Below are 13,115 nucleotides of genomic sequence, written 5' to 3' on the forward strand. Positions count from 1 at the left end.
GTATTTTGAGTTCTTAGCAGGTTTAGACTGACTAATTCCACGCTGGATCTCCTAATCCTCTGCAGAGGCGTTAAGGGCTACTTTGTAGTGGGAATTTGCACCTCCTAGTGGTCAGAAATAGTAATAAAAGTTAAAAGTTAAAATAAAACTCGTTATTAAAACTGCTGGGTCATGATTTGGGGTCATTTCATTTCATTTAGAGACCACATCACTACTGTCACTGTATTTCGATGACTTGTACGTGTGTAATGGCAATAAAGTCTAATCTGATCTAATCTAATCTAATCACGTCAAAAATCTCATGTTAGTATTGATTTTTCAGAAGGAAAAAAGGGTTTTATATTTCTTCACCTTATATTAATAAATACATCTTTCCCTTGTTTGTTATTGCTATTTGGTAAATTATTATTATTATTATTATTATTATTATTATTATTATTATTATTATTATTATTATTATTATATTAGTAGTAGTAGTAGTAGTAGTAGTAGTAGTAGTACTAGTATTTAACATTAATAGTTGTAGTAGAATAAGTAGTAGTAGTAGTAGTAGTAGTAGTAGTAGTAGTAGTAGTAGTAGTAACATTAATAGTAGCACTAGTACTTGTAGTAGTAGAAGTAGCAGTACTATTAGTAGAAGTAGTAGTAGAATTAGTCATAGTAGAAGTAGTAGTAGTACTAGTGGTAGTAGAAGTAGTAGTAGTAGTAAAAGAAGTAGTAGTAGTAGTGGTTGTAGTAGAAGTAGTAGTAGTAGTAACATTAATAGTGCTAGTAGTAATAGGAGTAGTAGTATCAGTTGGAGTAACATTAATACTAGTAATAGTAGTAGTAGTACTACTACTAGTAGTAACATTAATAGTAGTAGTAGTAGAAGTAGTAGTAGTATTTGTACTAGTTGTAACATTAATAGTACTACATTAGTAGTACTAGTAGGAGTAGTAGTATCAGTAGGAGTAACATTAATAGTAGTACTAGTAGTAGTAACATTAATAGTAGTACTAGTAGTAGTAGGAGTAGTAGTATCAGTTGGAGTAACATTAATAGTAGTAGTGGTTGTAGTAGAAGTAGTAGTAGTAGTAGTAGTAGTAGTAGTAGTAGTAGTAGTAGTAACATTAATAGTACTAGTAAGAGTAGTAGTATCAGTAGCAGTAACATTAATAGTAGTAGTAGTAGGAGTAACATTAATAGTAGTACTAGTAAGAGTAGTAGTATCAGTAGTATCAGTAGGAGTAACATTAATAGTAGTACTAGTAGTAGTAACATTAATAGTAGTAGTAGTATCAGTTGGAGTAACATTAATACTAGTAGTAGAAGTACTAGTATGAGTAGGAGTAACATTAATAGTAGTACTAGCAGAAGTAATCACAGTAGGATTACTAAAAAAATAGTTGTAGTAGCAGTAGCATTAATCCTAGCAGTAGCAGTATGACAGCAGCAGTATTAGTATTTGTATTTCTATGACATCATATAATAATACATTTTGTATTTAGTAATTTGAATACAATAGGATGAATAATGAGGACAATGTAAATGTGATCTTTATAAAAGATGTTTAAACCAGTTCGTACAGGCAGTGATGTTATCTTCATGGTGCACATTATCACACATTATGCAAAACCTCTTCCTACTTCCTACTACCACCCCAAACTCGTCTTACCTGTGTGAAATTAATGTTTAAAAGAGCTTGAACTCAGGGTATTGTGTAAAAATATTGGCACCACCTAAACAACAACAACAATGGAAATAAGATTTAATTTCTCTCAGAAATATCAAAATATAAAAAAAAAATCATTATTTAGTTAATTAGCTACTCTGCTAATGTTTCTGATGCATTACCGCTGAAGTTCCTGGTGTTCACCTTTCTCAGAATGTGTTCTTCTCTCCCCTTATTCTCTCCGTAGACTTGCTTGTTTTTGTTTCATTTCTCCTTATGTGTAAATGTTTCTCAGATCCCAGCAACATCTCCGTTGGCTTTGGCAGGATCCGACATCCAGCGCATTCCAACATCAAAGGCCTCCGAGAAGCATCAATATTTTAGCACTCGGTCCCTTCTGAGGGAACTGGCTTTTGTTGGCACGTCACCCTTGTTCCTGATGCACTTTAAAGCAGAGCACATTACACCAGAAGCGTTCGTGTATCTCAGGAAGAAAAAGAGACAAAAAAAATTCTCATACGCACACACACTCAAAAACACACACACACACACACACACACACATATATATATATATATATATATATATATATATATATATATATATATATATATATACATATATACATAAACGTCCTGTATTGAAGTGCTGTATACAATTCTGGACTCTGTTTGGTCAAATGGTGTTGATGGTATAAATGGAATAAAACATCAAAACTGATTGATGTCCGTGACATTTTATTATCAACTATGAGTTAGGGTCAAATGAAAAAGTTTGTACACCCCTTTTTTTAAACTAAAACTCAAGATTTTCATGTTTTTTTTTAAAGTAAACTATGTAAACGTTGGTTAAAATATATGTTTGATCATTGTTATTCAATACCTTAAATAAGACTATGGGGGGCACAAATATATAAGTTGGCAAACATTTTAAATGGGAGATAAAAAAAAAAAAAGAATGAGAGCACGAGAGAGGGGGTGCAAACTTTTCAGCTTGCTAATACACTGAACTTTTCTATATTTGACTTTTTTTCACATTTTATCAAGTTTCAGTCGTGTGAAATGAAGCAAACTTTTGCACTCAACTGTACATAAGATATTTTTCCACTTGAAGTTCTGACAGTATTATATAAAAAAAAGGCTTCCAAGAGACTGATGCTTGAGTAGAGAACTTCTGTGTGTGTGTGTGTGTGTGTGTGTGTGAGTGATTGACAGTCCTGTGCTGCTGCAGTAAACCACTCGCCTCCTCAGAGACTCACATCAATCATGTCAGAGTAACGTGTGAGATGATGAAGGTGAGTTAGCAGTTTAATTATAATTCATCTTCATCGTCCTCCTTGCACATTTCTGTCCTCTGCCCTGATGTTTTTTATACAGTGTATTCTTTTATTCGCCTTCATCCTTCTATCTATTCATCTCTCAGTGCCCTCAATTACACCTTTACGTCCTGCACTGTACACACTGCTCAGTACACTCCTCTCTCTCTCTCTATCCTTCATGCTCTGCCTCTGTCACTCAGTTCCTCTATTCATCTTTTTTTATGCCTGTCTCCATCTTTGTATCTCTCTATCCATCTCTTTTCTCCTTCAGTCCCTCTCTCGACTCCTTCTTTCTGTTTGTCTTTCTCTCTATAAACCTCTTTCCCTCTTCGTGTCCTTCTCTCTCTATCCATCACTCTCATTCTGTTCATCTCTCCCTCCATCATCTCATCTGTCTATTTCTTTCTGTCTCACTGTTCATGTCTCGATTCTTCTCTCCCTTTCTTTTGTTCTCTCTCTCTCTCTCTCTCTCTATCCATCATTCTCATTTAGCTTCTCTCGCTCCATCTCTTTCCATCATTCATTCTCTCTTTCTCTGCAGCAAGGTGACTCAATGTTGATGTTCTCTCAGAGGAACAGATGAAACGGATCAGCTCTGCTAAATTACTCCTCGCTGGATCTTTTCGCTCTGCAGCAGAGGAAGAAAAGGAACACTAAGAAGTAAAACTATTTGAAAGGAGACATCATGACTTTCACCAAAATAAGTTTTTATAGCCAACATGCTGATGTAATGCTTTGTTAATGCGTAATACATAAAGCTTTAATTAAACAATTAACTTGTGCTTATTTAATTAAAAGAAAATGGATTAAAATTAAAATCAAATGGTGGTCATTTGAAACTATGTTCTTTAACCGGGCTTTGTTTTAATAACTCATCGGAAATGAAATTATGGCAAAGACCCGCATTTCACGTGAGGTCACGTTTTTCTACTTAATGCTCCTCCCACGTCGTAACCGATCTCATATACAGAATAACTGATGCCAATTAAAACAGACGTCATAAGCAATATGCATTCAGCTACAGCATCGTCTATAATCTTAAAATGAATCGGCAAATAAATAAATTTTTTGCAGTGACACTTCATGATCCAAATTAATTCAATGGAGAGTTAAGGGCATAAAAGCTAATTGCAAAGAAAGAGTACTGATGGTGCTCGTGATCGTTCTCGTGAATAATTACGAGCCGTATTTAGCATATTTATAACGTTATAACTTTCAAGCGACTAAACTGCAGAAGGTTCTGGCTTTGATCCACAGCCAGGAATAAGGGGTGGGGTTTAATAATAAAGGATCCTAATGATCTAATTCAGCTCCACAAATTTAACCTTAATAAGTTAAACCAAATAAACACGATTATGCTGTTGTAATCCTGAAGTGCTTGACATTTAACATTTGATATATTTACAGCATTTAGCAGACACCCTATATCCAGAGCGACTTGCATTTTATCTCATTTTTATACAACTGAACAATTGAGGGTTAAGGGCCTCGCTCAAGGGCCCAGCAGTGGCAGCTTGGTGGACGTAGGAATCGAACTCACAACCTTCCGATTGGTAGCCCGACACCTTAAACACTAGGCTACCAAATATGTGTCTAACAATGGAGTCTAGTCTTGAGTTCTATGTATATAAAATGCTTCACTTATGCCACACCAGTTCATATAACCTGAAGTGATACGACTGTAGTCCACTTCACAGGATATGATCTGGACCATCCAAGTAATCACCAGCCGCTTCACATAGGTTTTAAGTCACAACGGTTAAAAGATCCATTAATCAAACCATTTATCAGTTAATGGTTCATTTTTAGTGAATTTTTTTATTTGTTTGCTTCTCTGGAGATCCACAAACTACATGTTTCGACAGCTTTACCTTTTTAAAACCGGAACAAAACATTTCAGGACGTATGCAGGAACTACTAACTCGAATACAGAAAATAAAAAAAAGGAGACATTTTCATCCAAATTGTCTTTATTGTGTGTAAAGCCTTTACATTTATGCCACCAGTGCGGAAGCCGTGGAGGATTCGCTGCAAAGACAAAAGAACAACGCATTACAGGATGAAAGAAGAAAAAAGTTTAAGAAGTAAAGAAATAAACAGGTTTGTATGAAGGGGACTGGCAGCACTGACACCAACAAGCCAAGCTGCTAATTTACCTCCGGGTATTAATCTAGCACATCAGAAATATCTCACAGCTTACAGAAGCGTGGGACAATGAAATGTGCTTCCCCACATTATAATCAAACAGACTTACTACTTCCAGTTGGGAGCGAGAACTCTCTTGGTCTTGTAGTAACGAGCCAGTCTGTGGATTCTGCTCTCAACAAGAATCAGGCGGAATTTGGCATCTTTGTCCTACACGCACACATTCAGGATTATGAACCGAGTGCAAATTATGAGCTCTGTAAGATCTAGTACTTCATTATGAGGTGAACGTGACCAAAATAGCTGAAGACTTTTTTATTTATGATTGTTTAAGGATACTCTAACATAACTAACCACATTTGAAAATAAATGTATAAATTCAAATACGCAATACTATTTATAATTCAATGTTCGTTATACTTTCATAACAATAGCTTTGCATGGCTACATATAATAGCTATACAATTCAAATTCATACATTTGCAATTAAACATGTCCCTTAATAGTGAGATCTGACTGGTCACATGTGGATGAGCATCTATTAGCCATGAAGACATGGCTTCTACTGTAACAGCTCACTGACAGGGACAATACAGTGGATGCTCCAGAAACAGATTAAAACGTGTGCAATCAATCTGTAAGGAGTCATCGATGGAAGGAGTCTCCAGTGTCGGTTCATTATAACAGCAGGAGGTAAAACTAAGTACGGCTGGTGAAGGAATGAACTGCTGTGGTGGTTTTTCTTTACCTTCCTGTTTCTCTCCAAGTGCTTCCTCACAGCAACAGCCTTCTTGATCAGGTGGTACAGATCCTCAGGCAGATCAGGGGCCAGGCCTTTGGATTTCAGGATCCTGAGGATCTTGTTGCCGGTTACGAAACGCACCTGAGCCACACCGTGAGAGTCCCTCAGGATCACACCTGAATCATCACAACAGAAAAACAGGGATGAGTTGTGTGAAGTTGACTAGTTGGCTGTTTGCTCACACTCCACTCAAACATTCAATCTTCAAGGCAATTTTGCTCAATACCAGGATAAAAAAATAAACAATAAAATAAAAACGTCTTGTCCCCTTTGCCGCTTTTCCCAGAAACTGCTCACAATACAAAAAGCATACTCTATCAGGGTTAACAGCATGTCTCCTTCAGGCACTCATCTATTAAAGGCATTATTACACACGAAAATACATAAATATACACACTGATGATCTGAAAGTGTCAAATTATCCATCAGACTGTTATAACTAGCGTCTTTAAAACCCCTGATCTGCAGATGTGCTGGATCTTTCCATTCAAAGTTAGAGACCAGACTGTTTAACGATGTCCTGATTTACTTACAGCAATGAAGATAACATCTAACATGTAAGGAACCGTGCTATAGTTAGGATTATATGTAATTTGAACAGATTTTAGCCGTTTTTCTTCCTAACGGTTCCATTAACTCCACGACGCTTACGGACTTATCGTAACCTGACATTTCTCATAGATACCCGATCACGTCATGTTACATGCAGGAGTCCGGTCTGGAACGTACCAATCTGCGAGGGTGTCAGACCCTTCTTAGCCAACTTAAAGATCTGCTCCTTGACGTCATCTGATGTCAGCTTCAGCCACTGCAAAAAAAAAAAAAGAGAAGAAAATGTTTGGTTTAAAAAAAAGCTTTTGTTCAGTGAAGACTATTGCAGAAGAGAGTGGAAAAGATCTAAGGAATATTTTAAGCCTAGGTTAACTTAATTTGGCTTGATTAGCACTGAGCTAAACTCCATATGCTTTAGGATACAAACTAATCCCATCTGAATAAGGCACATCAGGGGGACATAAGCAATAATTTCTCACTTCTCCACAGTGATGTTAATTCTACAAACCGAGACAGAGTTAGTCATAAGATCTTTAAGGAAAAAGCAGTGATGCAAATACACGTATTTATAAAACTAACAAATACAATATCGTATCTGACTAAAATAATAACGACATGTCCGAACCTGATAAACAAAACAAAGGGATAAAACTACTAACACAAACGTTATTGAGAGGAAACCAGAACAGCAGAAATGTCAGTTATTCACTTATAAAGTGTGAGGATGGTTATGCAGCAGAACTACAAGTACTTACTGTAGGAACACTGCGTCTGTATGGGAGAGCTGACTGGGACAAACCCTTACTGAAAAAAACAACAGAGTTCAGAGTCATAAGATTGTCTGATCTCGAACACAATCTGATCTAGTTAATAAATCCGATCTACATCAGTTATACACGACAGAGTGAATTATAAAAAAACATGATTATCAGTTTTTCACTAGGAAAAAGATCACTAGGATTAAATAGTGTATAAAAGGGGATGAAATCAGAGTCTGACGTGTTAAACTTTAGTTTTAGTAAATAAATGTTTGTAACAAACCAGATGCTAGTTTCTGTTTAGCTAGCTAGTTAGGATTCGTTTCATTTCGTTTTAATGTCCTTACCTAGCGGTCAAATGAAACAAAATGTAAACGCTAACTGAATTATAACGATGTAAATTGTGTGTTTTTTTTTTTTTTTAATATATATGGATTAAAAACAAAAAACAAGTCATCAGTTTGGTGCACGAGCGCAAGCCACCTCTCCATCACGCCGCACGCGCAGCCATTAGCGTTAGCTAGCTAGTTAGCTTTAGCCACACAGGAAGAGAACGTGGCTTTATATTTCATTTAAAACTTCATTTTCGCCTCCGATTTGAAATCCTTCAGGTGTCTAAAGAGATAACCGGTCCCCAGATAAGCCGCATGTTCACACAGGTGTATATTTTAGGCTAGATTTGAACACCTACCCGGGAGCGTGCATGCGACCCATGATGGCGTTCACCACACAGCCGAGAGAGAGAGAGAAAGAGCAGACCCACACTCACAGGAAGTAGAATGCGCCTAAGCGGAAGTGACGTCTATATAAGGCCAGGGGAACACAATTTAATTTATTTATTTATTTATTTGGTAAAGGAAAATTATAGATAAAAAAATTTAATAACTTTTATATAAAAAAAAAATATGTAGAAGTACGTTATTGCCTAAATGCAAACCTTTTTGGAACTCGGTGTATAATCAGATCGAATGGAAAAGAGGTCTGGAGTTTACCTAGAAAATGTCTGATGGCATTATCAGGGCTCTCAAGTTTTGAAGACAGGCTAGAGTGACCTATTTTAAATATGTCTAGCCAAACACCCCCCAAAAGGAAAATTTATGACATAAAACTTAATATTTGTTTTAAACAAAAGCTATTATATTATACACTGTAGTGCTGGTGGTTAGTAGCTTTATTTTTCTGAGATTTAATTTATGATAAATTCACTGAATTCATTATTCACTGAAAACATGTCTCATTTCATGTCATAAAACCGGCACCATCCCCCTGGCACCATCTCAGGGCCCCCAGTTTGAAAACCACTGGCACTAGACTACTTGTTCTGAGCAGGTGTTGTCAGTGAACTGGGGCCCCCTGGCACCATCTCAGGGCCCCCAGTTTGAGAACCACTGGCACTAGACTACTTGTTCTGAGCAGGTGTTGTCAGTGAACTGGGGCCCCCTGGCACCATCTCAGGGCTCCCAGTTTGAAAACCACTGCCACTAGACTACTTGTTCTGAGCAGGTGTTGTCAGTGAACTGGGGCCCCCTGGCACCATCTCAGGGCCCCCAGTTTGAAAACCACTGGCACTAGACTACTTGTTCTGAGCAGGTGTTGTCAGTGAACCGGGGCCCCCTGGCACCATCTCAGGGCCCCCAGTTTGAGAACCACTGGCACTAGACTACTTGTTCTGAGCAGGTGTTGTCAGTGAACTGGGGCCCCCTGGCACCATCTCAGGGCTCCCAGTTTGAAAACCACTGCCACTAGACTACTTGTTCTGAGCAGGTGTTGTCAGTGAACCGGGGCCCCCTGGCACCATCTCAGGGCCCCCAGTTTGAGAACCACTGGCCTAGACTACTTGTTCTGAGCAGGTGTTGTCAAATGAGCAGGTGATGGTGAGCCAAAGAAAAATTTCCAAATTGGTGAACAATAGACATACAATACAATACAATACAATACAATACAATACAATACAATACAATACAATACAATACAATACAAATGAAACTCAACAAAAAATGGAAATACTAATCATTTTAATGGATTCAGAAACACAAATAACACATTTTTAATATAATTTTGAAATCAGCTATGAATTCACAATAAAAAAAATTATAATACAATAAAATAACATAAAATTGATAAGATGCTTGAACAGCATTATTTAGAAATTGATAAAAATGTGCTAAAATGTTTATAAAGTTTGTACTTTTATGATATTAAATTGTGTGATTCATATAACTCCGACCAAGCAAATTAATATGAAATAATATAATTATATATTTATATAATTATGCATTTAGCAAGGGGGGCACGGTGGCTTAGTGGGTAGCACGTTCGCCTCACACCTCCAGGTTCGGGGTTCGATTCCCGCCTCCGCCTTGTGTGTGTGGAGTTTGCATGTTCTCCCCGTGCCTCGGGGGGTTTCCTCTGGGTACTCCGGTTTCCTCCCCCGGTCCAAAGACATGCATGGTAGGTTGATTGGCATCTCTGGAAAATTGTCTGTAGTGTGTGAGTGAATGAGTGTGTGTGTGCCCTGCGATGGGTTGGCACTCCGTCCAGGGTGTCTCCTGCCTCGATGCCCGATGATGCCTGGGATAGGCACAGGCTCCCCGTGAACCGAGGTATTTCGGATAAAGCGGTAGAAAATGAGTGAGTGAGTGCATTCAGCAAAGAAATGCTGTTTTGGATTGACAGATTACTACATTGACTACACGTTTACAGATATGTTGTCATTAAAAAGTTCAGTAAAATATACTGAACGTCATTGTACATGTTTGAACAATGGGCCGAATATTTGGATACTTGAAAAATGCCCAAATTATTAATACATCATAATGTTGAATGACGTTTATTTAGGAGTTAACGCTTGTGTTTTGATTGTGTAAGGTTTCCATCGGGTTTTTGAAGTTGCAACCAGGAATTTTAGTTGTTATGTTATAGTAGATTTCACTGGATGTGTTTGGTATTAGATTTCAACTGATGGAATATGTCTTAAAAAGAGCACTAATACTAATACAAACCTATCATTCATCTTTCCAGGGCCAGCAGAGACACAACGAACCTCCAACCCTAGTTCCCCTGTAGGTGCATAGCTACATAGCTAAATAGAGGATACATGTTTCACGTCTTAATCTATTAAATCATTATTATTATTATTATAAAAGGAAACTGTCCGTTATTATGAAATGAATAGCTAGAAAAGATTAGCTTGTAAGCTGTTTCCATATATTTGTGTGTTAATGTGAGGGAAACTGCATTGGGAAGGTTATTGAAGAGAGGTACAAGTCATTATTTTAAGCCACATATAAATTAGTGCATATATAAAAGGAGAAGAAAGCTATTTGGGACTCGGTAGCTTATATCAAGCATTTATTTTAAAGCCTTGGATAGTTTGACCTAAATGTAATCATGCTGAATTTATGTTAGGCCCATTTTGTTAGATCTCCTAGAAATAGTTTGAATGTACTATATTTGAGGATTTTATTTTGGTAGATCAACAGAAGTCATGTTTTGATAGTAAACGAGTACATTTACAGCATTTAGCAGGCGCCCTTATCCAGAGCGACTTACATTTTTATCTCATTTCAGAATCAGAAAGGTCTTTATTGTCAATTATGTTTTCACATACGAGGAATTAGTTCTAGTACAGGAGCTCCACAGTGTAAACATAAATGCATTAACATTAACACATATATAATAATGACAGTTGTATGTATAGTGGAAACAAATGTGCAAATTTAAATATAAATGTGCAAAATTAAATATAAATAAGTAAGTATGTGTAAATAATATAAGAATAGATTTTGTTCTGTGTGTGTCAAGTGTTCATCAGATGGATTGCCTGAGGGAAGAAACTGTTCCTACAGTATGTCTGGTCATTCTGGTGCTTAGAGCTCTGTAGCATCGACCAGTTCGAAGAGGGAGTGTGCTGGATGTGAGTGATTTTTCTTTGCCATTTTGCTCACTCTGGAGAAGTACAGATCTTGGAGAGTGGGGAGTGTTTTATACAACTGAACAATTGAGGGTTAAGGGCCTTGCTCAGGAGCCCAGCAGTGGCAGCTTGGTGGAACAACCTTCTGATTGGTAGCCCAACACCTTAACCATTAGGCTACCACATCGATATGATTATGATTATGATTACGATTACGATTACTGTTTCCAAGAAGGTGCAGAGAAAAGGATGAAATTAAAAACATATTTACAAAAGTACAAAGAAAGATGAGAACAAATTTACAAAGACGAAACACTTAAAAAACAAACAAACAACAAAAAAAAAACGAAACAAGCGTACAAAAGTGTGAACACATTTAATTCAATTAGAATTTATTTGTACAGCCTTTTTTACAGTTGACGTCGTCTCAAAGCGGCTTTACAGAACATAAACAAAGAAAGATTAATATAATAAAAAATAAAAAAATAAATTGAATAAATATATATAAATAAATAAAATAATAGTAATATAAATAAATAAAAATAAATACAAATTATAAATAAAAATATAATAAAAAAAAGCAGCTTTACAGGACATAAGAAACATAACACAAGTTTCATATTATACAAAGATTAATATAATAAAAAAAAGTTTAAGATTAATATTTGATATGTTTACATGTGCTTGTATTTATCCATAATGAACAAGTCTGAGGTGACTCACGTGACTGTAGTGAGGAAAACCTCCGTTAGATGGTAAAGGAAGGAACCTTGAGAGGAACAGACTCAAAGGGGAACCTCATCCTCATATGACACCGGAGGGTGTGATTATAAACTGTTATAAACTGTTATGGAGCCTGGTGTCTTTAGTTAACACACAGTGAACTGTATAAACTGATGATGTTAGTACTACCATGTAGTTAAGGATACCTCATATGGGTGACACCGGCGGGTGTGATAATAAACTGTTATAAACTGTTATGGAGCCTGGTGTCTTTAGTTGACACACAGTGAATTGAATAAACTGATGATGTTAGTGCTATCATGTAGTCAAAGATACCTCATATAGGTGACACCGGAGGGTGTGATTATAAACTGTTATAAACTGTTATGGAGCCTGGTGTCTTTAGTTAACACACAGTGAATTGAATAAACTGATGATGTTAGTGCTACCATGTAGTCAAAGATACCTCTTATTGGTGACACCGGAGGGTGTGATTATAAACGGTCATAAACTGTTATGGAGCCTGGTGTCTTTAGTTAACACACAGTGAACTGAATAAACTGATGATGTTAGTGCTACCATGTAGTCAAAGATACCTCTTATTGGTGACGCCGAAGGGTATGAGTATAAACGGTTATAAACTGTTATTGAGCCTGGAGTCTTTAGTTAACAGACAGTGAACTGAATAAACTGACGATGTTAGTGCTACCATGTAGTCAAGGATACCTCATATGGGTGACACTGGAGGGTGTGATTATAAACTGTTATAAACTGTTATGGAGCCTGGTGTCTTTTGTTAACAGACAGTGAACTGAATAAACTGATGATGTTAGTGCTACCATGTAGTCAAAGATACCTCATATGGGTGACACTGGAGGGTGTGATTATAAACTGTTATAAACTGTTATGGAGCCTGGTGTCTTTAGTTAACACACAGTGAACTGAATAAACTGATGATGTTAGTGCCACAATGCAGTCAAGGATACCTCATATGGGTGACACTGGAGGGTGTGATTATAAACTGTTATAAACTGTTATGGAGCCTGGTGTCTTTAGTTAACACAGTGATCTGTATAAACTGACGATGTTAGTGCTACCATGTAGTCAAAGATACCTCATATGGGTGACACTGGAGGGTGTGATTATAAACTGTTATAAACTGTTATGGAGCCTGGAGTCTTTAGTTAACAGACAGTGAACTGAATAAACTGATGATGTTAGTGCTACCATGTAGTCAAGGATACCTCATA

The 13,115-nt window shown here is 36.8% G+C and overlaps 1 protein-coding gene and 1 non-coding gene across 2 annotated transcripts; both read right to left on the reverse strand.

Moving 5' to 3' along the window:
- Positions 1-4,924: 4,924 nt before the first annotated feature.
- On the reverse strand, positions 4,925-8,031 carry rps13 (ribosomal protein S13). Its single transcript, XM_027178447.1, has 6 exons — positions 7,921-8,031; positions 7,227-7,275; positions 6,649-6,727; positions 5,866-6,035; positions 5,227-5,327; positions 4,925-5,000 (listed from the first exon to the last, which is right to left on the reverse strand). Exons 1-6 carry the CDS (start codon positions 7,941-7,943, stop codon positions 4,967-4,969), a joined length of 456 nt encoding a protein of 151 aa, XP_027034248.1. The 5' UTR covers positions 7,944-8,031; the 3' UTR covers positions 4,925-4,966.
- Positions 5,073-5,199, reverse strand: LOC113663284. The gene has a single exon (XR_003445462.1). It is a non-coding gene; the product is annotated as a small nucleolar RNA SNORA19 (small nucleolar RNA).
- Positions 8,032-13,115: the final 5,084 nt, after the last annotated feature.

This window comes from Tachysurus fulvidraco, chromosome 2 (assembly GCF_022655615.1).
Source record: "Tachysurus fulvidraco isolate hzauxx_2018 chromosome 2, HZAU_PFXX_2.0, whole genome shotgun sequence".
NCBI classification, from domain to species: Eukaryota; Metazoa; Chordata; class Actinopteri; order Siluriformes; family Bagridae; genus Tachysurus; species Tachysurus fulvidraco.

What these genes read in the sequence shown, in the direction of transcription:
- rps13 (XM_027178447.1), bottom strand. Translation starts at nt 7,943, where the DNA reads ATGGGTCGCATGCACGCTCCCGG. An exon ending in ACAGACGCAGTGTTCCTACA is followed by an intron (nt 6,728 to 7,226) that starts GTAAGTACTTGT and finishes TTTTTTTTGCAG; the next exon opens with TGGCTGAAGCTGACATCAGA. An exon ending in CTCGCTCCCAACTGGAAGTA is followed by an intron (nt 5,001 to 5,226) that starts GTAAGTCTGTTT and finishes TTGTCTTTGCAG; the next exon opens with CGAATCCTCCACGGCTTCCG.